General features: G+C 39.7%; 1 protein-coding gene across 1 annotated transcript in view; it reads right to left on the bottom strand.

The window, feature by feature from the left end:
- mmp17a (matrix metallopeptidase 17a) overlaps window positions 1-27460 on the bottom strand; it is a 130782-nt gene that overhangs the window by 52010 nt on the left and 51312 nt on the right. Inside the window, exons 2-4 of the mRNA XM_073825079.1 lie at window positions 20499-20631; window positions 20120-20255; window positions 1157-1443 (exon numbers count right to left, since the gene is read on the bottom strand). Coding sequence (XP_073681180.1) covers window positions 1157-1443; window positions 20120-20255; window positions 20499-20631 — 556 coding nt within the window. The remainder of the gene's footprint in view (window positions 1-1156; window positions 1444-20119; window positions 20256-20498; window positions 20632-27460) is intronic.

The raw sequence follows: 27460 nt of genomic DNA, 5'->3' as shown, positions 1-27460 counted from the left end.
TGGCTCTGATGTCTCTATAGTGGTTAAACATGAGATACAATTTGTTTTGGGTAAATCTAATGGGCTAATGGTCTTTTGGTCTCAATAATCTATTCTTTGTTCCAGAGCAAATAGGGCAAAATCTCATCAGGTTATATTTTATATAACTTCAATGCTGTATATCAGAGCACTGCCTTTGTACTTTTGACTGAATTGCCTAGCAAGTTTTTTGATGGCTGTGGTTTATTAAATATTATTAATTAATAAATAATAGTAGTATTTAATAAATAATAGTAGTATTTAATAATAGTGTTTAGTATTTAGTAATTCATTTATTTGAAAAAAAAAATATTGGATGAACATATCGAACAACGCAAGAAACATTCCCGCTCATTCATACTCTACTACTCAAAAGTACTTTTTGAACAGTAAGATTTTTTATGTTTCTTTTTTTAAAGTCTCTTCAGCTCACCTTATCTACATTTATTTGATCCAAAGTACAGCAAAAGCTATAATAATGTGTTTACTATTTAAAATAACTGCTTTCTATTTGAATATATTTAAAAATGTATTAATGTAATTAAAGTTACATTTTCAGAATCATTATTTTAGTCTCAAGTGTCACACAATCCTTCAGAAATCATTCTAATATGCGGATTTGCTGTTTAAGAAATACTTTTATTATTATTATGTGTAATAATATTAATAAAATATTTCAAACTTTTGAGTATTTTATAGGATTCTTTGATAATATAGAAAGATTTTTTGGGGAAATAAATGATAATGTTACAAAATATATTTATTTCACATAAATGCTGTTCTTCTGAACTTTCTATTCATCAAAGAAACCTAAAGAAATTCTATTCAGCTGTGTCCAACATAATAATAATAATAATGAATGTTTTTTTGAGCTGCAAATCAGAATATTAGAATGATTTCTGAAGGATCATGTGACACTGAAAACTGAGTTATGATGCTAAAATTCAGCTTTGAAATCACAGCAATAAATTACAGTTTAAAATATATTCAAATAGAAAGCAGTTATTTTAAATAGTACAAATTTTTTGCTGTACTTTGGATCAAATAAATGCAAGCTTGGTGAGCAGAAGAAACTTCTTTAAAAAACATTAAAAAACTTTTGACTGGCAGTGTATGCTGTCATCTTATGCTGCCTTACCTGGCGATCTGAAGGTCCAGGCTTCATCATCATCAAAGTGAGTATCGCCCGCTGTGAATCGTTCTCCAGGAAAGAATGCGTGGGCTACTGTACCACCGGGTCCGTCAAAAGGGTATCCGTCATTATGATCCGCTTTGGTGAAGTCAATCTGAATATCTGCCTCGTTCCCCGCCACCTCATGAAAGTTGAGAGGAGCAATGTCGCTCCACACTTTCAGGGCGTAATACATAAGCGCCCGCACCATGTCCCGGCCCAGCAAAGCTGACTCCTTTGGAAACGTCCTTACCCTGTGAGAGCAGAAACATGAGTTCATGTTTGAAACAGTGGCTTGAAATAGACAAGAATCCCTTTGTAAGACCACCGACAGTGCTCGGAGATAAATTCAACATCGGTTTGAACACATTATTAGGACAAGACATGCAGCGGGCTGTCAAAATCGTCTCTGAAAGCCCGTCTCGTGGCTCTTTCTAACTCAAGAGTTAGTTCCACGGTAATACATTTAGGAGTAACAAAACATCTTCTTCCCCTCTTCCTTCTTTTCTCTTTCACTCAAGGTAATTCGGAAACCAGTAAGAGTGATTTGGAGGTCTGCTACACCCCACAATCATGGTAATCACTTCCTCCAAGGGCAATTTGAGCCCTTTTTCCGAGTACAGAGACAGATCGATGAGAAATTAATTTCAGAGTGCTGGCTCTGTAAGTGCCCACTAAAAAGTGTGCCCTCCACACAAAATACACTTATCCTTTCTCTACAAGCACCGGTTTTAGGCATTCTATTACATTTGCAGAGCATTGACTCTCCCAGTGGAGTTATTAGGGCACTTTGGGTGCTGGTACCGTATTCACACCGGTTGCTCAAGGTCGGCATGTAGATTCAGTCTATGTCTAAGTTCTATGGCGGTATATGTGATAACGGCTGACTTTACAGTGGGTTTGCTCAAAGGGAAAGGCTGGAGATGCACAGTAGTGCCGTGCCAAGGTCAGCGATGCCCCCAGCTGCATTTACAATGAGCTAAGTGACCTCTTTGTGTGCTAACATTCTCCCTGTGATGTGCTACATGGTTTGTACATTAATTCATCTCACCCCGTTGCTCTTCTGCTTGACTCATGGCAGATGTGCTGTAAACATCCTAAGCATTGCACACACCGCAAAGAATACAAAACCGAAGTTTGAAAAGGAATTTCAGGTGAAATGGTGTCAAATCTGTGGTCAGATTTATGGTGTAGTCTACAAAATTCAAAATACCTCCACTGAGCAAGAAAGTCCAGAATGGTCACAGAGATAATCGCAGTCTAGGTCATGTGACTGATATGAATTTTTAGCACAAATATGTATTTTTAGCACAGTGAGTTTTAACAGACCTCCTAAAGCTTGTGGTGAGTTTGGTGGGGGGTAATTGAGAATGAATAGGGGAAAGTCACGTGAGAGTAGGTAATGCCTCCATTGTGATATGATTGGATATGACTGGTTATGTTCGGCTGTGATTGGTTCATGTGATAAATCCCGCCTCTTTTGTTCAGGCATGTTCCGCGCTAACAAATCAGTCTGAAAGAACAATATAATGGTGTTAATGGGAAGACTAATTTAAAAAAGTAAGTAAACAACACACACATTTAGATTTAACCTGAATTATTATTTTGGAATAAATGTGACCCTGGACCACAAAACCAGTCTTAAGTAGCACGGGTATATTTGTAGCAATAGCTAAAAATACCGTCTTGGTTACGTATGTAACCCTCGTTCCCTGAAGGAGGGAACGGAGACGTCACGTCGGAGACCGACGAATTGGGATATCGCTTTAGAGATACCAATCCTCTTCGTGTGTAAACTAAACGAGCCAATGCACATTGGCATGCATGATTGCATCCAGCTGTCGCTGATCACAGCGTGAGCATAAATACACAGCAGGTGCAATGCATAGACAGGATTTCGCTGAGGAGCCGAGCTTGGGTCCGGCCGCACAGCGGTGGTACAGCAGCTGAGGCGACGGGACGTGACGTCTCCGTTCCCTCCTTCAGGGAACGAGGGTTACATACGTAACCAAGACGTTCCCTCTCAGTCGGTCTCTACGACGTCACGTCGGAGACCGACGAATTGGGATCCCTAGCAAAGCGCCGCAGCTGCTGCCCCCCTCCAGTGTCCTGAGCAAGCCACCTGGCCTCCAATTTTTGCTAAGGCCAAGGGCGGATCAGAAAAGACCAGTCACTGTATAACATAGCACTACCTACTTAGTGAAGCTGGAGCACTGGGAACGTGCGGAGCTCCCACCCATCCCGCAGGAGGTTCGGAGCAATACGCATATGGCTCAATTAGGACATATGGAAGAATGGAGGTGATTGAACCCTCGTGAAGATGGTAGAAGGTTACCGGGGAAACACGGCCTCTGTGGGTACCGTGGAAGACATATGGGATTCACTTAAGTCTCTCATGTATCCTAAGCCTTCTATCGGTTCTAAAGATTCATCGAGAGAGGCCTGGCGCCTAGACGCTCCGCTACGTCTGGAGCCGAGGAAGGAGGACTCGACAGGGTCTTCATGGACACTCTGGAGAAGATAGCAAGCCGACCTGAGCCAGTGCCTCTCAGTGCTTCTACCCGTTTGAGGTGAGAACACAGGAGGAGACTGGCTCTACACGAAGGCTATAAAACCTAGCGAACGTGTTAGGGGTCGCCCAACCCGCAGCTCTACAAATGTCAGATAGCGAGGCGCCACGAGCCAGCGCCCAGGAGGATGCAATACTCCTAGTAGAGTGAGCTCGCAACCTGAGCGGGCAGGGCACGCCCTGAGCTTGATAAGCCAAGGCGATGGCATCCACTATCCAGTGTGCCATCCTCTGCTTGGAGACGGCCTTCCCCTTCTGCCGTCCTCCGTGACAAATAAAGAGCTGACCTGAGGTCCTGAAGCTTTGCGTCCGGTCGACGTAGCATCTTAATGCTCGGACGGGACAAAGCAAAGCTAGGGCTGGGTCTGCCTCCTCCGGGGGCAGCGCTTGCAGGCTCACCACTTGGTCCCTGAAGGGAGTAGTGGGAACCTTGGGCACGTAGCCAGGCCGGGGCCTCAGGGTTACCTGGGAATCTGCCGGCCCGAACTGAAGGCACGAATCGTCGACCGAAAACGCCTGCAGGTCCCCTACCCTCTTGATGGAGGCCAATGCCAGCAGGAGCAGAGTCTTCATAGAGAGATACTTCAGCTCGACTGACTGTAAAGGCTCAAAGGGGACCCGCTGTAGTGCTGTGAGCACCAGAGACAGGTCCCAAGAGGGTACGGAGGGGGGCCTAGGAGGATTTAACCTCCTGGCTCCCCTGAGAAACCTGACGACCAGGTCGTGCCTACCTACTGACCTTCCTTCAACGGGGTCATGGTTTGCAGAAATAGCGGCTACATAGACCTTAAGGGTGGAGGGTGACAGCCTACGCTCCAACCCTTGCTGCAAAAAGGTAAGCACGACTCCGACCGAGCATCTTCGGGGATCCTCATTTCTTGAGAAAGCCCATTCGACGAACAGGTTCCACTTCAAGGCGTAAGCATGTCTCGTGGATGCAGCTCTCGCCGAAGTGATGGTGTCTACCACTCCTTGGGGTAGATCACTCAGAACCTCCGCGTCCCGTCCAGGGACCAGACATGTAGTTTCCAGAGGTCTGGACGCGGGTGCCACAGGGTGCCCCGTCTCTGAGTCAGTAAATCCTTCCTCAGAGGAATCCGCCAGGGAGGGGCTGTCGCGAGGAGCATCAGTTCTGGGAACCAGGTCCGAGTAGGCCAGTAAGGCGCCACTAACAGGACCTGCTCCTCGTCCTCCCTGACCTTGCACAGTGTCTGTGCGAGAAGGCTCACTGGGGGAAACGCATACTTGCGAAGGCCCCGTGGCCAGCTGCATGCCAGGGAGTCCGTGCCGAGTGTACCCTCGGTCAGGGAGTAAAAGAGCTGGCAGTGGGACGTCTCTGGAGAAGCAAACAGGTCTACCTGAGCTTTCCCGAAACGTCTCCAGATCAGCTGGACCGACTGGGGATGGAGTCTCCACTCCCCGGGAAGCGCAGCTCGTGAGAGCTCGTCGGCTGCACGGTTGAGCAAACCCGGAATGTGAATGGCACGAAGCGACCTCAGATGCTTCTGACTCCAGAGGAGGAGAGAACGGGCGAGCTGTGACATGCGACGGGAGCGTAGACCACCTTGTCGGTTGATGTACGCAACGGTCGCAGTGTTGTCCGTACGGACCAGCACGTGTTTGCCTCGAAGGCGCCCTTTGAGACGGTTCAAGGCAAGGCGTACTGCCAGCAGCTCTAGGCAGTTGATGTGCCAGTGTAGCTGGGGGCTCGTCCAAACCCCCGACACTGCCTGCCCGTTGTACGTGGCTCCCCAACCGGTGGTGGAGGCATCCGTGTGTACCACAGCGTGCCTGGAGACCTGTTCTAAGGGAACTCCTGCCCGAAGAAAAGCTAGGTCTGACCACGGGGTGAAGGTTAGGCGACAGGCCGAGGTTACTTTGACCCGGAGAGTGCCGCGCTGCCACGCTCTCCTCGGGACTCGGCCACGAAGCCAGTGCTGAAGTGGTCTCATATGGAGCAGGCCAAGCGGTAAAACTGCCGTAGCTGCTGCCATATGCCCCAGGAGCCTCTGAAACTGTTTCAGTGGGACCACTTCTCTGCTCTTGAACGTATTCAAGCAGTTCAGCACCGACTGAGCCCGCTCTTGCGTGAGGCGAGCTGTTTGGCTGACCGAGTCCAGTTCCACACCAAGAAAAGAGATCCTCTGCATGGGGGAGAGTTTGCTCTTTTCCCAGTTGACCCGAAGGCCCAAGCGGGCGAGGTGTGCCAACACCAGGTCCCTGTGTTCGCATAACTGCTCTCGAGAGTGTGCTAGTATCAGCCAGTCGTCGAGGTAGTTGAGGATACGAACGCCCTGTTCCTTGAGGGGAACAAGGGCCGCCTCCGCGACTTTCGTGAAGACACGGGGGGAGAGGGACAGCCCGAAGGGCAGGACCTTGTACTGATATGCTCTGCCTTCGAACGCGAACCGCAGAAATGGTCTGTGGCGCGGAAGGATCGAGACATGAAAGTACGCGTCCTTCAGGTCGATCGCTGCGAACCAATCCTGGGGACGAACACATCTGAGGATGTGTTTTTGTGTGAGCATTTTGAAAGGTAGCTTGTGAAGAGCTCGATTCAAGATGCGCAGGTCCAGGATCGGTCGTAAACCACCGCTTTTCTTGGGTACTATGAAGTAGGGACTGTAAAACCCTGTCTTCATATCGGCTAGAGGGACCGGCTCTATTGCTTTCTTCGCCAGCAAGGTAGCAATCTCTGCCCGAAGGACAGGGGCATCTGCTACTTTCACTGTAGTGAAGTGGATGCCCCTGAACCGAGGCGGACGCCGGGCGAACTGAATCGCGTAGCCGAGCCTGATGGTCCGGAGGAGCCAGCAAGACGGACTGGGAAGCCCTCTCCAGGCCCCCAGCCAACGTACAAGAGGGACCAGCGGGACCACTGACGTACCCGCGGGGGGGCAGCGAAGTGGAACGCAGGGACCCCGCTCGGGCGTCTCTATGCCGGTCCGAAGCGGGGTCAGAGTGTCTGTGTGTGGTGTGTGCAAGACATTTACCTGCGTTCTGGCAGCTGGTGCGTGAGTAGTCCGTCTTACCGCACTCTCCAACCGCCCAGCGCCATTTGCTGGCGGGAGGGGAGAGTGGGTGAAGCCCGGGGCTAACCCGTGCAACACCCGCTGTCCCCTCTGGGGACCCAGAGATAGTAGAAACTGCTCTTTTATTGAAAATTTGGGTGTCACCGGCCGTGAGGCCGATGACGGGTTTCTTAAAAGAAACTTTTTTAAGGGAAACAAAAGATTCTCCGCCCGGCCCTCCTCCGGGGGAGGGAGTGGTGCGATCACCATCTCCCGAAGAGCAGCTTCCTCCATCTCTGGGTCGCCCGTCTCAGGGACGCTTGTTCTTGCGTTTCCCACTGGTCTTGGTGGGAGCCTGGACGGGCGGGGCGGCCGCCCTGGGACCGGCTCCACGGCGCCGCCGTGAAGGCTGCTGCGCAGGCTGCTGTGGAGCGGGGGCGGAGGCAGGGGGCCGCCCTCGGCGACGAGCAGACCGAGGTGCCGCCGGCGGCTGGGTGGAGGCAGCAGCGGGAGCACGCCGGGGCAAGATATGACTGATGGCCTCAGTCTGCTTCTGGGCGGCCGAAAACTGCTGGGCGAAGTTTTCGACCGCGTCGCCGAAGAGGCCGGTCTGGGACACGGGGGCATTCAGGAACCTGACCTTGTCTGCTTCCCTCATGTCGGCCAGACACAGCCAGAGATGGCGTTCCTGGACCACCATCGTGGACATCGCACGACCCAGAGACCGCGCCGTAACCTTCGTCGCTCGTAGCGCGAGGTCCGTAGCGATACGGAGTTCACGTAGAACTTCCGGGTCGTGACCACCCTCGTACAGGTCCTTCAGTGCCTGGGCCTGATGGACCTGTAACAACGCCATAGCGTGTAGGGCGGAGCCAGCAGCGCCACAAGCCGTGTAGGCACTGCCGATCAGAGCCGACGAGTGCCTACAGGCCCGGGAGGGGAGCAACGGGTTGCCCCGCCAAGTGGAAGCGGCGCCGGGACACAATTGCATCGCCACCGCACGCTCCACCGGCGGGACAGCCGCGTACCCCCGCGCTGGTCCGCCATCAAGGGTGGTGAGGGAGGACGTGCCACTGGAGCGGTTTCTGGCAGTAAAAGGTGCCGTCCACGTCCCAGTAAGCTCATCATGCACCTCCGGGAAGAAGGGCACTGGGGTGGGACGCTGAGAACCAGCGCGGGCCACCCCAAGATACCAGTCATCCAGCCGAGAGGGGTCGGGACGTGATGGAGGGTTCCATTCAAGCCCTACCCTCTCGGCGGCCCGGGAAAGCATAGCCATCATCTCGGGGTCGGTATCCGGCACCGCTGACCGCCCAGTGGACGGCAGCGATCCGGAATCGTCCTCCCCCGAGAAGTCTGGCTCACCCCCCGATGCAGCGATTGACATCCGGTCGTCAGGGGGAGCCCCAAAAGTAATGAGCGGTGCCTCACGAGGAAGACCCGAACACTCTTCTGGGAGCTCCAGATGGAACGGGCTGTCGGTGGAAGGAGGAACCCCCAGCGGATCATCCGCCGGGAAATTCCCCACCGTCACCGTCAGACCAGTCAGCCCTCTGCCAGAGGTAGAGTCCCCCCGGCGTTTGCCGGGGGGAACGGTAGATCTGGGCAGAGGAACTGGCACCCCGCCCCTTTGCAGGAAGCGGAGTCTGGTCCGCAGCTCCGTGATGGACATGCCGCCGCAATGACGGCATGACTCATCCACAAACGCCGCCTGAGCGTGCTCGATACCCAGACACGTCAGACAGCGATCGTGACCATCACCTGGCGCCAGGTAACGACCGCATCCAGAAACGCACGGGTGAAACGGCATTGTGTTTCAAACACCTCGTCTTTAAAAAGACGTTCACCCGTGATACTCTTTTAGAAACTGCTCAGTGCTGAAGCACACAGGGGAGATGGCCGCTGCGACACAGAAGGCAGGTAGTGCAATCCTTGACTGCGCGCTTTTTCCACCCACAGGAGACCACCACCGCTGACGCGCCGTACCGCCAACACCGCAGTGAAGAGTTCTTGTATGAAGAATGGCTCGTTGCGTCTCTCATGGAAAGATCGGCTCCGATGCGAAATGCTGTCTATGCATTGCACCTGCTGTGTATTTATGCTCACGCTGTGATCAGCGACAGCTGGATGCAATCATGCATGCCAATGTGCATTGGCTCGTTTAGTTTACACACGAAGAGGATTGGTATCTCTAAAGCGATATCCCAATTCGTCGGTCTCCGACGTGACGTCGTAGAGACCGACTGAGAGGGAAATATAGTTTGGGTCAAAATGATTGATTTTTCTTTTATGCCAAAAATCATTATGATATTCAGTAAAGATCATGTTCCATGAAGATATCTAGTAAATTTCCTACCGTAAATATATCAAAACTTAATTTTTGATTAGTAATATGCATTGCTAATAACTTCATTTGGACAACTTTAAAGGCTTTTAAAGATTTTCTCAATATGTAGAGTTTTTTGCACCCTCAGGTTGCAAATTTAGAAATAGTTGTATCTTGGCCAAATATTGTCCTATCATAACAATAACAACACTCTTAAAAATAAAGGTGCTTTAAAAGGTTCTTCACAGGGATGCCATAGAAGAACCATTTTTGGTTCCACAAAGAACCATTCAGTCAAAAGTTCTTTAAAGAACCATCTTTTTCTTACCTTTTTATAATCTGAAGAACCTTCTTTCACCACAAACAACCTTTTGTGAAACAGAAATATTCTTCAGATGTTAAAGGTTCTTTATGGAACCATTTTGACAAAATGGTTCTTCTATGGCATCGTGAAGCACCATATCAATGGAAAGCTTATTTATTCAGCTTTTTTAGATGATTGACAAATTGACCATCAATTTAAAAAAATTGGTTTTGTGGTCCAGGGTCACAAATGTAAAATGCGTAAAAACAGTAACTTGATATTCAAACTTGGCTTTAATAAATTGAGTATTGATTACATAGTTAATGTGAAAATATAAAATAGGTATGTTTATAGGTAAAGTTTAGGATAGTAGACTTCTCTGGGGCTCCTGCAATGTTTTCCCAATTAGTTAATTTGAGAATTTCTTTGATTTTCTTATGCAATCACTTCTGTTTCATTGAAATTTCCTGTTAGAACAGGTTTACATGCAATAAGTTCAGTCTGCCCTAGCCAAAGTACTATGAGACTAATACGAGGTTACATGAAAATGTAGGGAGCTATGGAAGGAGGTATGAATTTCTAGTTCAATTTTCCATCCATTTTCGCCATAATGTGCCCTCGGCAGGGTTTCAATAGATGGCCGGCATAAATTGGAGAATAATCAAGGCTGTTTTTTTTTTCTCTTCATGTCGTCTGGTTATTATACAGGTACTAGCAGTGGCAGCTAACCTGAAAGCTAGACAAAGTGCCTCTGGGAAGATTGGCCATCCCAGCAGCATGTAAACGCCCAAATGTTGAAGTTTAATTTTCAGTCACAATCCCTCTTCTTTGTCTCCATGTGATATAAGACTGATTAGACAGACAAGCTGGGAATAGGATGAAAAGCGAGAAAATGACAAATAGAAATCAGGGGGAACAAGTTCAAAAGAACTCATTTCCTCTATTCCGTGGTAATTCTCACAGCGGGCCTGACCCCTGCAGATCAGTGGACCAGACAGGACATTTACTGTATGGTGTTAATCGCACATTAAATAAATTCTTCACACTCACAACCAGGCGCTGAGAGTGACACATAACAGGCAGGGGTTTTAGGGAAATTATTCCTAAAAATAGTCACTGTAAAATTATGAAAAAGACAGAAATTTAGTTTAGTTTAGTTTAGTTTTTGAACTGAGGTGCTACAGCATTAAAATGGCATTTATTGTTTAAATACTGCAATAAAACAAACTTTGTAAGATTTGAAATCTGAGACTTTGTTTCATATCAAAAGTAACAAAGCACAAAGCTATTATAACTGGATAGAAAGTGCACTACAATATTCCCATTCATGAAGTGAAAACAGGCTAGACTAATCGATTCTTGGGATTCAAGAATCAACATCGTTGCATAAAAAATGAGAATCGATTAAAATCGAGAAATCAATATTTTTACCCAGTCCATCAATATTTTGGAATCAGCACCCTAAAATTTGTAAGAAACAAGTATTGGGTTTTATTCTGCAAATATGGTGTATGCAGGTGTTATAACTGAAAAAGAATTTCTCCCTTTGTTTTCCACAGAAGAAAGTGAGTCATGCAGCTTTCTGAGCAGGTAAATAAGTAATAACAGCATTTTGACTTTTGGGTGCACTCTCCCTTTAAAGATCCCCTCAGCCTATTCAGTGCTATGGTTTTTAGTTACCCTCTCTAATCAAACAGGCACGCGCCATGAGGGATGAAAAGAAATCCAACCCTGATAGATTATCGTCATCTGAGTCCTTTGGACATGGGTGGAATTATCAGGCTAAACTACAGCATAATGATTTACAACCTCCGCCCCCATCGTGTGCCGGCATCTAGGCTAGATGCTCAAGCGAACACATAGATGCCCATGATACCGAAATCACACAAGAGCTCCTTCACACTCTCATTGAGTATCGCCCAGAGCGTATTGAGCTATTGTGCGAGATGTTCCCATTTTCATCCGGCACGGAAAGGATTAGGAGCGTCAAGGGGTTTGATAGACAGAAATGTGATGGGAGTAATGGAGGGTGGTGAGGAAAGAGATGCTTATCATAAAGCCATTTCACTCTGCTCCCTACTAATCAGCTTGGGAAATCAAGCCCGAAGACACACAACGCGAGTCTGGGGGGAAAAACATATTGTCTTCAAAGCAATCACTCCTAATCTATTTGGGTAATTAATGAGAGTGTTAACGAGCAGGTGGTGGCCCAAGAGAATGGTGAGGGCCTAATGTGGAGTGATGGAGTCATGATGAGAGGCCGTCTCGCTTGTGACTGATGGTCAATGCGCTCGGAATACATATGTAGAGAGCTAGACCTCTGAACCTGCTTTCTTACAGGCTGATTAATCATTTATTCATCAGTATCCACTGAGAGGCCATCCAACTGTCTAGACTAGTAAACTGTCTGAAAAAGAGAAAAGAGTAATACTTTGTGCAAAGAAACTTTTTTGAAAAAAAATGTTCAAAAGCTTAAGGGGATAGTTCACCCGGGAATAAAAATTCAGTCATCATTTACTCACCCTCATGTCGCTCAAAAATTCTATGACTTTCTTTAGTCGTTGGAACAAAAATTAGATATTTAAAAAATATTGTAATATCCATACAAATTTATATAGACTAAAAAAACTTTATAAAAAGTGGACCACATGATTTGTACGCTAAGTCTTCTAAAGCTTTATTGACTGATACTGAACTTTTAACTCAAGAACCCCTGTGAACTGATCAATGAGTCAGAGTTGAGCTCCATTTCATGAACAATTCACTCTAATTTATAAATGAATCATTCGGTCTGACTGAATCTGAGCCTAGTCTCACAAAGCCAGATCTTCAATCTGACGGTAGAAGGTCTGGGAACCTTGGCCGCTTTGAATGGCCAAGGCCTGCCCAAGAGGCCATATGACTGACAGGTAAAGCAACCAATCACGTTTTGTTTTGTGCCACGTCATGTTAATAGGTGTGGAAATGTCTCCACAATAACAGACCGCTGTTAAAGTTTGAACTTCACATATTATACATACTTTCGAAAGTCCAGAGTTTAGTTGATCCCAAAAAGCGCTCATTGGAACAGATGTAAACACAATGGCTTTCTTCTTTCATAAGTTTCATGTCATGGCATATTTGTTTCCAGGTGGAATGTTAAAGAACGCAACACACACGTCTCTCAGAAATTCTGCAGAATTCAGATCAGACGACAACTTCAAAACCAATTTTGTGTGCCATATGGATCAGACGTTTAACCAACGGTCCGTGCGCATGACGTCTGAGGCTGAGACTAGATTAAGCCTGCTCAAAAGAATGAATCATCCATTGATTCGGTTCTCAAGTTCAGCTTGAGAAGTGCTGGTTTAAAGAGAAAATGCATGAAAATACATAAAAAATTCCTTTTGTTGTTACTAGACAGCATGGAGGCGAGTAAAACATTTACTAGTTAACCTTAACAGTTTTGTTGAATTTCAGAAAAAAAAAAAAAAACATTTAAAACATCAAACCCCTTAATTTTTTTCACGTTATGTTGCTGCCGTATGTTAAACTGCTTTAAATGACTTTTTTCCACATCAATCTACACTCCATACATAATAATGACAAAGCAAAAACAGAACTGTCACAACTTTGCAACACTGCATAAGTATTCATACCCTTAACTCAGCACTTAGCTGAAGCACCTTTAAAGCCTCAAATCTTTTTGGTATGGTGCGACAAGCTTTGCACATCAGCAGTTGGCAATTATCTGCCATTCTTCTCCTCACCTCTTTACTTCTCAAGCTCTGTCATCTTGGATGGGGGCTTTTCAGGTTTCTCAGAAATATTTTATTTTGTTCAAGCCCAGGATGTGGCTGGGCCACTCAAGGACATTAACAAAGTTGTCTATAAGCCACTCTTTCTGTGTGCTTAGGGTCATTGTCCTGCTGGAAGGTAAACCTTCTGCCCAGTCTGAGTTCTGAATGCTCTGGACTGGGTTTTCATTAAAGCGATTTCAATATTTTGGTGGGTTGAGCTTTTCTTCTACTCTGACAAGTCCCTCAGTCCCTGCCGCTGAAAAACAGCCCCACAGTATGAGGCTGCTACCAGCACACTTTACTTTTAGGATGGTATTCTGCAGGTGATGAGCAGTTCCTGGTTTTCTCAAAACATGATGCTTGGAATTGAGGTTCATCAGATCAAATAATCTTGTTTCTCACAGTCTGAGGGTCCTATAGGTGCTTTTTTTGGAAATTCCAAGTGTGTTTTCATGTGTCTTCACTGAGGAGAGGATTGAGTTTGGCCACACCGCCATAAAGCCCAGATCATTGGAGTGTAACAGTGATGTTTGTCCTTCTGTAGGTTTCTCCCATCTGCATCTGCTAGAGTGACCATCAGCTTCTTGCTCACCAGTCTAACCAATGCCCTTCTCCATCAGTTGCTCAGTTTGGCCAGGGGGCCAGCTCTAGGAAGAGTTCTGATTGTTTCAAACTTCTTCCATTAAGAGTAAAAGAGATTACATGCTTCTGTGAACCTTCAGTGCAGCAGACATTTTTCTGAACTGTTCCTCAGATGTGTGGCTTAATGCAATCCTGTTTCTGAGCTCTACAGGTATTTTTTGACCGCAGGGCTTGGTTTTTGCTCTTATATGCATTTTAAGCTGTTAGATCTTTTATTAAGACGTGTGTGCCTTTCCAAATAATGCAAATGAATTTGCCACATGTTAACTTTACTCAAAGTGTATTAACATCTACAATCAATATGAGTGCTCCAGAAGCTAAATTTCAACTGTCCCAGATAAGGGTATGAATACTTATGCAATGGAATCATTTACGTTATTTATTTGTAATAAATTTGCAAAATGTTCAAAACCTGATTTTGCTTTGCCATTATGGTGTATGGAGCGTAGATTTGTGTGAAAAAACACAAACAAGGTTTTCGCAAAATGAAGGGGTATGAATACTTTTGCAAGGCACTATTTTATTTAACAAAAAATAATGGGATATGAAAATTCTGTTATTAACTTGCATTTTTCTGTTAAGTAAATTAATATTTAAGAATGTTTAGCTATTTTAGAAATAATTGCTTCCCTTAAGAATCTTGATGCGTATAAAGAGGCCAAAACCTGTCAGCCTGTGCTGATCAAAGCTCGCACTTTTATACCGTCGGTACATTTTGCTCTCTTATCGATTCTTCTCTTGCCCAAGCCTATTTGAAAAGATCTGTCCTCACACAAACCTCTATGATGGTGCAGTGCAATAATTGCTCAGAATCCATCATTGTCTTTCTCCCTTCCTGTCTGTCTGTCTCTTTCCTTACACCCCATTTCAATTGCTTTGGACAGGCTTTTTATCACTGCTCCTAAAACAAGCCATTACAGGCTTATTACAGCGACCGGCCTCTCAGCTGGTGTACAGCCGCACCTCTGTCGCTACAACTGAACCGGGGTTGCAAAGCTCCTGACATGCATTGTACAAGAACAGATAGAGTTCTCCCAGCTCAGTTATAGGAGTCATTTCACCCCAGCCAGCGCTGGGCGACTCTGTAGAGGTCACACGGCGAGGTCTGCCCAAACTCATCAACAGAGAAAAGCCAGGTTCAAGCTAAAATTAAGGTCACAGAAAAGCTAAGGGCAACAGAGGAAAGTGAGGAAGCAAAGATATAAGTTATCAAACTGCGAACATAAAGATATATTCAAATATTTGACTTGCCTACACAGCATTGCTTCCAAAAAGCTGCTTCTCAAACAACTAAACAGTGACTTAGATGTGCTAAGAACCGCAATGTCAATAGGTTAAAAATTAGATTATAAATGCAAACCTAAATTCCAGCAAACTTCTATCTTCGTCTGTATCTCTGAACAAATATGATGTTTCTCTGAACAGATGATGATGTTTCCTGCATTATGAGTCACACACATCACATACAATTATCTTCAAAGGCCAGCGTGATAGTGTTGTGTAATATATCACACTTTTATTCGCTAAAATATTGAAATGTACACAGAGAGATACTAAAAATAGCTATTTATATAATTTGTTCATAGGTAAACAGATTAGTGCCTCATTTTGTCAGGAAATTTTAGGGAAAGTCATGCTTCCTGTGTAGTCTTAAAGCAATTGCCGCTGGTCAAGCTCTCGAATGACTCTGCTGAGTCAGAAAGCCAAACGTTTATTAAGCTCTATGTCTGTGGGGTCAGATGTCTTGAGCAATTTATTCCGGACCATCTGGATGTATGTGTTGAAGATGTTCACAACTCATTTGAAAGAGTTCTAGGATGACGGAAATGTCTCTGCATTTAAAAGGTCACTGAAAATAGTTGGTCAATATGTTCCAAATCTGTATGATTTCTTTCTTCCATGGAACACAAAAGACTGGTAGCTTTTTTAATCTATTTATAATTTACATTTATTTATATGTGTGCATTGGGAGATTGGGTCAGAGCACTCTCAGAGTTCATCAAAAATATCTTCATTTGTGTTCCAAGGATGACAAAGGTCATCTTTGTATTTATTTAATAAAAACATACATTCATTTGCTTGGTGATAAACCAAAATATAATTGTTTATTCACTAAAAATCTTGCCCTCAGCAATAGCTCTCAAACCTCATTCGAGTTTGAAACAACAAGAGTAAACTTTTCGTTTAACCTCATCATAGAAAATAAGGTCATGGTGGAGACTGTGGGAGTCACCTTTCTGATGATTTAAAATACACAAAGCATGAAAAAGGCCCAGAAATATACATCAACGAGACAAAACAATTGCTTTACACTTCAAGCGGATGACTGTGTACAAGCATATGAAGGACAAAGATCACGTCGTCAAAGTTCTTTCAATTCCACCACAGCAATTTAACCCTAATTCACACAGCCGTTACTTTTTAAACAACAGAGAGTCAATATTTCTTTTAGATATTGCGATGTGTGCTGATGGTAAAAATTTGGGAGATTTGTTCCAGTTAGGCTATGATAGGCCATGTTTATTAGCTTTAAGGGGAAAATTTCAGACAAAAATGAAAACTACCTAATGATTTACTCACCCTTAAGCCATCCTAGGTCTTTTTTCAGATGAATACAATCAGAGTTATATTAAAAAAATGTCCTGGCTCCTCCAAGATTTATAATTGCAGAAGTCCAATAAAGTGCATCCATCCATCATAAAAAGTACTCCACATATCTCAGAGGGGTTAATAAAGGCCTTCTGAAGGAAATCAATATGTTTGTGTAAGAAAAATATGCGTTTTTAAAACTTTATAAATCGTAATACCTAACTTCCACAAACTGTTGTATGCATAACTGTCATAAGTTTTGTTTACAGCAAAGGAAAACCAGTTTCCTCTTGGCTTATATCAAAATCCTTCAACATTTTTCTTTACAAATCCTTCTTTTGTACTTGAACTGTGTTTTGTTTTGCTCCTTCCACTGCGCTTTCGCGTTCGTCACCATGTTCACGTACATCCTATTTCATTGACTGGAACGTCACTCTCTCACGAATGTGCCTACGACAGTTCGTGAAAGCTAGAGATTACATTTTATAAAGTTTTAAACACATTTAAAAATAAAGGTTCTTGTTTGGCATCAATGTTTTTATGAAGAACCTTGAACACTCATGGACTTTTCAAATGCAGAAAAGGTTCTTTATAGTCGAAAATATATCGTTTTTATATCTTAAAATGTTCTTCAAAATATTTATTTTAGGAACTGCTTGCTGAAAGGTTATTTGGGAAACCAAAAATGGTTCTTCTATGGCATCAATGCAAAACCACCCTTTTGGTACTTTTATTTTTAAGAGAGAATATGGAAATTTTTCTTACATAAACGCTTCGATTTGCTTCGGAAGGCCTTTATTAACCCTCTGGAGCCGTGTGGAGCACTTTTTTATTCATGATGGATGAATGCACTTTATTGGACTTAACGGCCATTCACTGCCATTATAATGCTTGGAAGAGCCAGGTCATTTTTAAATATAACTCCAATTGTATTCATCTGAAAGAAGAAAGTCATATGCACCTAAGATGGCTTGAGGCTGAGTAAATCATGAAGTAAATCATATATATGTATATAAAATGCATCTCTTTTGGGAATTTTGGACTAAACATATTGATTATTAATACTGCTGCAATCAAAAAGCTTTGCTTTGGAGCTCAGGAAAGAAAACAGCGCTCATCAAGCTGTTTCATCAGTATTTAAATGTCAGAAAATGTCTACTGATGAAGGCATTCAGATGAGGGCTGCAACATCTCCAATAAATGGGAAAACATATCTATATGATCCAGAATAAATTATTAACCACATATTCCAAGCCGATATGCTGTACTGATCGCATTGCATTATATTTCCCAACACGGACAGCGTCCGCAGAGACCTAATTTACCAGGTCATGAAATAAATCTAACTACAACTAACAAACATGCCTAAACTTTGATGTTTTACCAATCGAAACACAACAGGTAGTAGCAGGGGTTTATTTCACACTATAGGTAGGGTGAGTGGGATGAGCGTAAGCCTGTGTGATTGACAACACAGAGAATGTGAGATCACAGTGGGCTTCTGTAATGAGAAACAGGGAAGAACATGGTATGAAACCCAAGACAACTGTCTGTAAACAAAGCCCAATATTATACACACACACACACAACAACATAAACACAAGCTTCAGGAAGAGACACATTCACATTGTCAATCTGTCGTTAATACAGACAGCCTCAGAAGCCACTGGCATTTTGAAAAAATTCGGTGATGGAAATTGGAACAGTCGGTGTTGAGGGCTTTCTGACATTTATCTGCAATACGCTATACTACCGATTACATCAGAATGTTATTTTATAAGATAAGAATGTAACCTGTTATCTAGCTTTAAAATCTGAATTCAACACAATATTTTATTTAAAAAATTTAAATATCAATCAGAATATAAGCAAATACTTTCTAACTATAAAATCAGAATATGAGCCATTATTTTTTTTGGTTAAAAAAACAATATAAACCAATAATTTTAAAATATAAAATCAGAATATAACCAAATAATTTCTAATAAATAAGAATCGACACAATATTGTCTAATAATGAACTCAGAATATTATTCAAAATATTACTCAACATTTTTTAACTTTCTAGCTATTTTGTCAGAAGATAAAAAGGAATATGACACGATATTTCTATTCATAAAATCTGTAGTCACAGTATAACCCAATATGTTCTAGCTATAAAGTGAAAATATAACCCAAATTTTTCTGTCTATATATACATACATACATATACATATATATATATATATATATATATATATATATATATATATATATATATATATATATATTCTAAGAAATAAGTATAAGTATATATATATATATATATATATATATATATATATATATATATAGCTAGCTATAAAATCGGAATATCATCTAATATGTTTAGCTATGAAATCAGAATATAAGCCAATATTTTGTCACTATAAATCACAATATAGTATTTTCTAAGTATAGGATTAGAAAAAAAAATCACAATATAAGCCAGTATTTTCTAAATTATAGAATAAATAAGAAACATAACATTGTCTAGTCATAAAATCAAAATACAACCCAACATTTTCTAGCTGTAAAATCTGAAAATATCCCTCTATTTTCTATCTATAAAGTCGGAATATAATTCAGAATATAACCCAATACCTATATTCCAACATTTTCCAGCTGCAAATTCTGAAAATAACCAAAACATTTCTAACTATGAGGTCAAAATTTTATCCAGTATTTTCTATCTATAAAGGATATAAATATAAATCTGAATATATTTGTGGTTTCTAGCAATAATAAGAATATAACTCAATATCTAGCTAAGAAATAAGAATATGTAAATATTTTGTACCTGAAAAACACAACCCAAAAATGTATAGCTATAAAATCTGAATGTAACTCAATATGTTTAGCTATGAAATAAGAATATTTTGTCACTATAAAATCACATTATAAGCCAGGATTTTCTAACTATAGGATTGGAAAACAACACAAATCTGAATATAACCCAATATGTTTAGCTATGAAATCAGAACATTAGCCACTTTATCACTATAAAGTCAGAATAAAGCCAATAGTTTCTAGCAAACAACACAATATTGTTTATAAAGTCAAATCAAAATATAATCCATTTTCTAGCTGTAAAATCTAAAATTATTCCTACATTTTCTATCTATAACGGTAGAATATAATTCAGAATATACCCCAATATTTTTCTAGCTATAAAAAAAATCTGAATATAAACTAGAATATATTCTTATTTTGTAGTAGAAATCTGAATATCAATCAGAATATAAGGCAACATTTTCCATAAAATCAGCCATATTAAAATAAAGATAAAGATAAATATTAGCCAATATTTTCTTGTTAAAAACACAATATAAACCAATACATTCCTATAAAATCAGAATATAAACAAAATATTTTATAACCCAATATTTTTCTAGTTACAAAAAACAAAAACAAAAAACGGAATATAAATTGTCTGGGGATGCGTTCCAGCCACTAAAGAATGTAAGCCAAATTGCCACAAAATGCCATTTTCAGTTTCAGCCGAGAGTGTTCAGAATTTTCATCCCTGGCCAAGATCTGTCATTTCGTTGCATCACTAATTCAGTCTTTTTCCATCAGCTCTTACTACCACTGAGGCTTTGAATTCCAAGTATGTTTAGAATTCAAATGTATCGAATGCATAGCTGTCTGACAGGAATCACTCACAGTCTCAGTGCCAAAAATGAATGTACCTCCAGGAAAGATGCCTCTTGTTCCACTTGTTCTGAGGAGCTAGCGCTCGCTTCCGTCTGCCTGCTGACATATCCGGGTCTGACACATCTGGCAGCGAGCAACGAGGGGTCTTCATTAAGCCCAGGGTTTCTTGGTCTGTGGGGAAACATACATGCATGCATAAATACAGACCCAAACACATGTGCAGAATGCAGATAGTGTGATGCTTTTCAGGTCCTGTAGACTGGAAATGAAAATTTGCCAGCTGCAGTAAGCCAGATGAACATGAACACTACCAACCAATCTGAATTACACTGGTGGTCTCTCTTAAAACCACCAGACAAACATCAAGGACAATGTGAATGAAAGTTTTATTATGAAAGTAAAACATGTACAAACCTAGCACTCCAGTTTCTTTCAGGCCTCCGAATCTCTGCATGGCTTTGATGGCCCTCGTTAAAGCCTCCTTAGTCTGTAGCTGTCCATTTACAGGATCAGGGGGCGGGAGATAGCCAAACTTGCTCAGCCAATCCTGTGGTAGAAAACAGATTAAGATCATTTAATTTTAATTAGTAGGCGCTTTCAATTAAATTGTAGATTTCTGACAACTATCAGGTAGTTCACATCAAAACGTTTCCCTCTAAGCAGTACATTTTCATACATCCCTCATCAATTATGTCTATTTATGGGGTTATAAAAAAGTACTTGGTTTAATTGGCTAAAATATTAAACTTAAGATGGAAATCTTATTAGTTTGTTTTCTTTCATCACACTATCATTATTAAGTAAACAGACACTTTAAATGATTTAATACTTTGCTGTGAGCAGATGTTGCGATTTACTCAGATCCACTAAATTCTAACATGAAAAACTGGCAATTTATTAAGAAATATCCTAGGTGCTCCTTCAGTTTCATTGTAATTTAAAAGTTTCAAGTTTTTTTTTTTTTTTTTTTGGAAAAAAAACAATTTTCATTTAAATCCCGTCAGTCATTTGGAAATATCAGTAAAGCAAAAGTTCACTTCCAGAATGAAAAGTTTTTGATTTACTCACTGTCATCCAAGATGTTCATGTCTTTCTTTCTTCAGTCGCAAAGAAATTATGGTTTTTGAGGAAAACATTCCAGGACTTTTCTCCATATAGTGGACTTTAATGGTGGCCAACGGGCTGAAGGTCCAAATTACAGTTTCATGGAGCTTCAAAGAGCTCTCCACAATCCCAACTGAGAAATAAGCAAAATCTAGCAAAATGGTCATTTTCAAAGAAAATACACATTTATATACTTTTTAACCACAAATGCTCGTCTTGCACTACCTCAACCTCACGCTTTACATAATCACGGAGACAGAAGTACTGACCCAGTGTTTACAAAGTAATCGTGCAAACTAAGTCAAAGGCGCTTTACAAAAAAAGGTAAAACAACAATGTCTGATGATTTTGAAGTTGGAGGAGAAAATGAGATGGAGTTCTTCGCCCTACTCTACCTTTTTGAACCAAAGTACACAGACAAAGAACTAACCCTTCCAACGTGACTACGTAATGCGCCATGATGAGCATTTGTGGTTATAAAGTATATACAATTTTATATATTGTTTAAGAAAATGACAGATTGTTTCGCTAGATAAGACTATTATTCCTCAGCTGGGATCGTGTAGATCCCTTTAAAGCTGCAGTGAAACTGCAGTTTGGACCTTCAACCCGTTGGTCCCCATTGAAGTCCACTATTTGCAGAAAAATCCTGGAATGTTTTCCTCAAAAACCTTAATTTCTTTGCAACTGAAGAAAGAAAGACATGAACATCTTGGATGGCATGGGGGTGAGTAAATTATCAGAAAATGTTCATTCTGGAAGTGAGCTAACCCTTTAAAGAGAGCTCATATGGTTTTCGAAAAATATATTTTTTTGCGGTTTGTAATGTGGCTATCCTTCAATGAAAAAGCAAGTTTCATTTTCATTGCCGAAAGATGATGATGTGAAGAATCAGTGGTTAAAATTATTTTTTTTTCCACAATACCACAGCAATACAATTAGAACCATTTGTTGTGTGCTTTTCATTTTACAGAGGACTCCTTCTCTAATCTTGGTGAGTTCATCGTGGGATTCGCTAAACGCTTGTCCATGTTTATTTGGACTAACAAGTGTCTTCAACCTGTAAGTACTATCAATACATTAAGTGTGCATTTTCAATTGAGTGCTCAAAATATCAAGTATCATTTTCTGCATCTTCTGCGAAGAAATTGTTGATCAAAGTCATTATTGTTGTTTTCTTTGCGCACAAAAGTGTTCTTGTAGCTTAATAACAAGCCATTGCCTTGAACATGTTAGTTGTGTTGTTGTCTAGGGTCAGAAAGTTCTGAGATTAAATCAAAAATATCTTAATTTGCGTTCTGAATATGAACGATGTCTTAAGGGTTTGGAATGACATGAGGGTAAGCAATTAATGACAGAATTTGTATCCCTTTAAATGCTTAAGAATGAGTAAAACCCATTAAAATCAGTCACTAATATATAGCTCCATGTCAAGGGCTGTTGATTAAACCTCATGAAATCACCAGCGCAGCGCAGACTATAAAGAGAAAGAGAAAATCACCACCCATTCCAGCACCCACTCACTTTAACTCAACTCTGCAGCTCATCTACTTGACATTGATGACTATTGCGTTTGTGCTGAATGACTATTAACATGTATTGATTTGAGTAAGAAATTCAGGGCAATATTAAAGATTCAGCCAAGCTCAAGCCTTTTTTTTTCTCTGTTGTTGTGGGTTAAGCCAGACTATGTTGAATTTTAATGCTGTTTTGTCAGTCAGATCAATAACTGGGATCATCTTCTCACAATTCAACCGATTCCATTAGTTTAGTTGCTTTGTGCTAGCACAGCAGTCTCAATGGAGCATGGAGACATCCCAGCTGCACGTCAGCTCAAGCCTGCAGGCAAAACTGTTTGCGTATGGATTAAACTTCATATAGCATTGTGCTAAAACACAGCGCTGCACACTGTAATACGGTTCATTAAAATGTATGATCTCTGAAAGCGTTCTCACTTGATTAATCATGCCACCTTCATCTTCTAGAAAAACACCATCATGGCTACATTAATTATAAGAGCAAAAGAGAGTGATTAAAAATGTCAAAGCTGGCTGACTTGAGGTTTATGATGATGTGGGCTTTTCCTTTAAGTGCCAATAAAAGACTAATTGCGTGCTGCGACTGGACGTACCAAGGTCTTTCAGACCAGGGGTGCACAAACAAACCTCTTCACTTCAGTATAACAAATGATGGCACTGACAAGCAAAAGAACTAGAACATCAGCTAAAAAAACAACATGAATTCTGCATTCGTTCTCTGTCTTTCAGACTAGCTGAAGAGTTGAAAAGTTCACTTCTTGAAGTTAAACTCTGTCATGCTCCGCACTGGAGTCCTACCACACTTGATCATAACAAGGCTAGAGAGTAGTTAAGAATTAAGGTGCTTCAATCACTGCTGAGTATGCAGTGTGTTTTATGGAGTGCTGCACTCACTGGACGACTCAGGAAAATAAAAGTAGCGTCTGAGGGACACGCGGATGAGTGGGTCAACAACGTGAAGCACTTACCAGAAGAGATGACTTACATAAATAGTTCACAAACTGTTTGACTTTTTTCTCTGATTGTACGCAAGAAATGTTTTGAAAAATGTTTGTACTACTCTTTTTGTTTTAACATTTTAAGAGCCATATTTTACAAAAATGAAAAACTAAAAAATAAGATAAAATAAGAATGAGACCAAGTGTTATCTAGCTATAAAACAAGAATATAACAATATTCTACAATGCAATCTGATTATAAACCAATATTTTATTTAGCTAAAAATGACAACAGAAGACAGTATAAGCCAATATATCCAAGCTTTAAAGTAAGAATATAATCACAATGTATCCCAATCTTTTAGTTATGAAATCATAAAATTATAATACAAGACAATATTGTCTAGTAATAAAATCAGAATTTAACCCAGAACTTTTCTAGGTGTAAAATCAGAATATAACCCATATTTTCTAGCTATAAAAAACAAAATAAAAATCTTATATATAAATATATTATATATCTACTTTTTTTATACAAAAATATACAAATAAAACTGTAAAAAAATAATCAGTGTTCTTGTGCACACAAATTGGAAAAAATCTTTTTAGCTATAAAATCAGAATGTCAATATTTTGTCATTATAAAATCACAATATAAGCCAATATTTTCTAACTATAGAATTAGAATACACTCCAATATTGTAATAAAAATCTGAATATAACCCAGAACTTCTCTAGCTGTAAATTCACAATATAACCCCAATATTTTCTAGCTTTAAAAACAAAATATAAATCTTATATATATATATATATATATATATATACACACAAAAATCAGAATACAACCCAGAACTTTTCTAGCTGTAAATTCACAATATACCCCCAATATTTTCTAGCTATGAAAAACAAAATATAAACCTGAGCATATTTTTATTTTCTCAATATTTATGAAATAAAACTTTAACTAAAAATGTGTTCTTGTGCACATTACTCAATAAAATAAAATAAAACATTTTATAAGATATACATATACGTATTATCTAGCTATAAAACCAGAATACAAAAAATATTTTTAGCTAAAAACGACAACAACAAAACACAATGTGAGCTGATGTTTTCAAGCTATAAAGTAAGAATATAATTAAATATTATCTAGCTACAAAATCAGAAAATAACCCATTATTCTTGGAATATTAAATCAGCATACCTAATATTTAAAAAAAGAAAAAAAGAATATAACCTAATATTTTCTGTAACTCAAAATTTGTGTTCTTCTGCTCATTATTGTAAAATAAATAATAATATAAAATAAAAAAATGAAATAACATAAAATAAAATATTGATAAATAAAATTAAATATAAAATAAAAAATAACCCAATATTTTCTAGCTATTAAATCAGCATATAACCCAACATCTTTAGCTACGAATTCAGATTAAGATAATATTTTTTTACTAAAAAACACAATATAACATTTATAATCTTTTTAGCTGTGAAATCAGATTATGTTAATATTTTGTCATTATAAAATTACAATATAAATCACAATATATAATATATTTTAATTATCTTTTAATTTAATTATTAAATTAGAATACAAGCTAATATTGTCTAGTAATAAAATCAGAACTTTACAATCAAATATAACCCCAATATTTTCTAGCTGTAAAAAACAGAATATACATCTGAATATATTCTTAACTCAAAATTTGTGTTCTTATCCAAATAAATTATAATAAAATTATCAAAAAATACCCTTATATGTCCTAGAAAAAAAACTACCTTTTCCAGCTATGAAATAAAACTGTAACTCAACATTTATGTTACTTTTCACATTATTCAAAAATAAAAAATAAATAAAAAACACAATTATATCCAATATAAGGTTTCCCAAAAACCTCATTTGAGCAAATAAGAATTGATGGCCAATCACAACCCTGATATCTAATTTTACACATTTACAAATTTGCACATGAAACCATATTTTACGGAGAACAATTTTGTAAATAATGAGATTTTCTAATAAATCACAAAAGGAAACAAAAACACCACCCACGGCTTAAAAGTACTGTACAAGACTGTAACAACTATTAACAAACTGTCGTTACATGGCTCTCTTCAGCTATGTGGCGCTATGCTACACTGACTGCTGCCTACTCTGTTTCCCAGCTGACATCATTTGTGTGTTGACACACTGTCCAGCTGTGTAAAAGTGTGGAGAAGAAGCTTACTATTCCCGCTGGCTAAAATACTGATGCATGACAAACCACTGTGCATACTCAGTATCTCATATCACATGCATACATAAATACACACACTTGAATACCAACACAGATTACATGCACTAAAAATCACACGCTGTTATCAGCAGCACAGATATCCACAAACTCAAAGTACGAGTGCCCACTGATCCAGAGAAAAGAACAACTTGCTGTGGGATCATTAAAGTGATGTCCTAATATAATCATCTGTATGATAAAATCATTAGATATAATGGCAGACACTAGAGGCAATAATATCAGTCAAAAGTTTTTTTATGTTTTTAAAGTAGTCTCTTCTGCTCACCAAGCCTGAATTTTATGTGATCCAAAGTACAGCAAAAACAGTACAATTTTAAAATATTTTTACTATTTCAAATAACTGACTTCTATTTGAATATATTTTAAAATATAATTTATTCCTGCGATTTTGAAGCTGAATTTTTTTATCATTATTACTCCAGTCTTCAATGTCACATGATCCTTCAGAAATCATTCTAATATGCTGATTTGCTGTTCAAGAAACATTATTATTATCAATATTTAAAACAGTTGAGTAATGTTTTTTTTTCAGAATTCTTTGATGGATAGAAATTTCAAAAGATCAGCATTTATCTGAAATAAAAAGCTTTTGTAACATTATACACTATATCATTCAAAAGCTTGGAGTCAGTTTTTTTATTTTTATTTTTTTGGGGGGGAAAGAAATTATAGAAATTATTTTTTCTATTTAGAAAGGATGCTTTAAATTGATCAAATATGATGATAAAGACATTTTTAATGTTACAAAAGATTTCTATTTAAGATAAATGCTGTTCTTCTGAACTTTCTATTCATCAAAGAAACCTGAACAAATTCTACTCAGCTGTTTTCAACATAATAATAATAATAAATGTTTTTGAGCAGCAAATCAGAATATTAGAATGATTCCTGAATGATCACATGGCTGTGAGTATTGATGCTAAAATTCAGCTTTAAAATCACAGGAAAAAATTACATTTTGAATCATATTAAAATAGAAAGCTGTTATTTTAAATAAAAAGTTTACTGTTTTTGCTGTACTTCGGATCACATAAATGAAGGTTGGTGAGCAGAAGAGACTTCCTTAAAAAACATTAAAAATCTTACTGTTCAGAAACTTTTGACTGGTAGTGTATGTTTTTTTTATTTTTTTTATTAACAAACTACTTTAAATCTATCATGTGCCATCACACGTACCTAATTAGGGTTGCTTATTTTTTATTTATTTATATTTTACTTAATATTTTTTTTAGCTTATACTGTGCAAGTTTATTTTACATGTATTAGCTTTGCTATCATCTAAAGTTAATCTTAAAAACATTAATAATTTAATAACACTGTTCAATTTTTAGTTGAATTTAAAAGTGAATATCCATTTTTTAAGTGCTTAGTGCTTTATTTTTTAACTAAATTTTATATAATTATATCAATCAGAATGTTAATATCAGTGCAACCCTTACAAATAATGCCAATAAAGTTTACATTAAGAATATCTTGATTATAATCAAAAGAATTTA

The sequence above is a fragment of the Garra rufa genome, chromosome 19 (genome assembly GCF_049309525.1).
Source record: "Garra rufa chromosome 19, GarRuf1.0, whole genome shotgun sequence".
In the NCBI taxonomy this organism is placed as follows: domain Eukaryota; kingdom Metazoa; phylum Chordata; class Actinopteri; order Cypriniformes; family Cyprinidae; genus Garra; species Garra rufa.
Note: the sequence above shows the minus strand (reverse complement) of the source record. Positions and strands in the feature narration are given on the sequence as shown.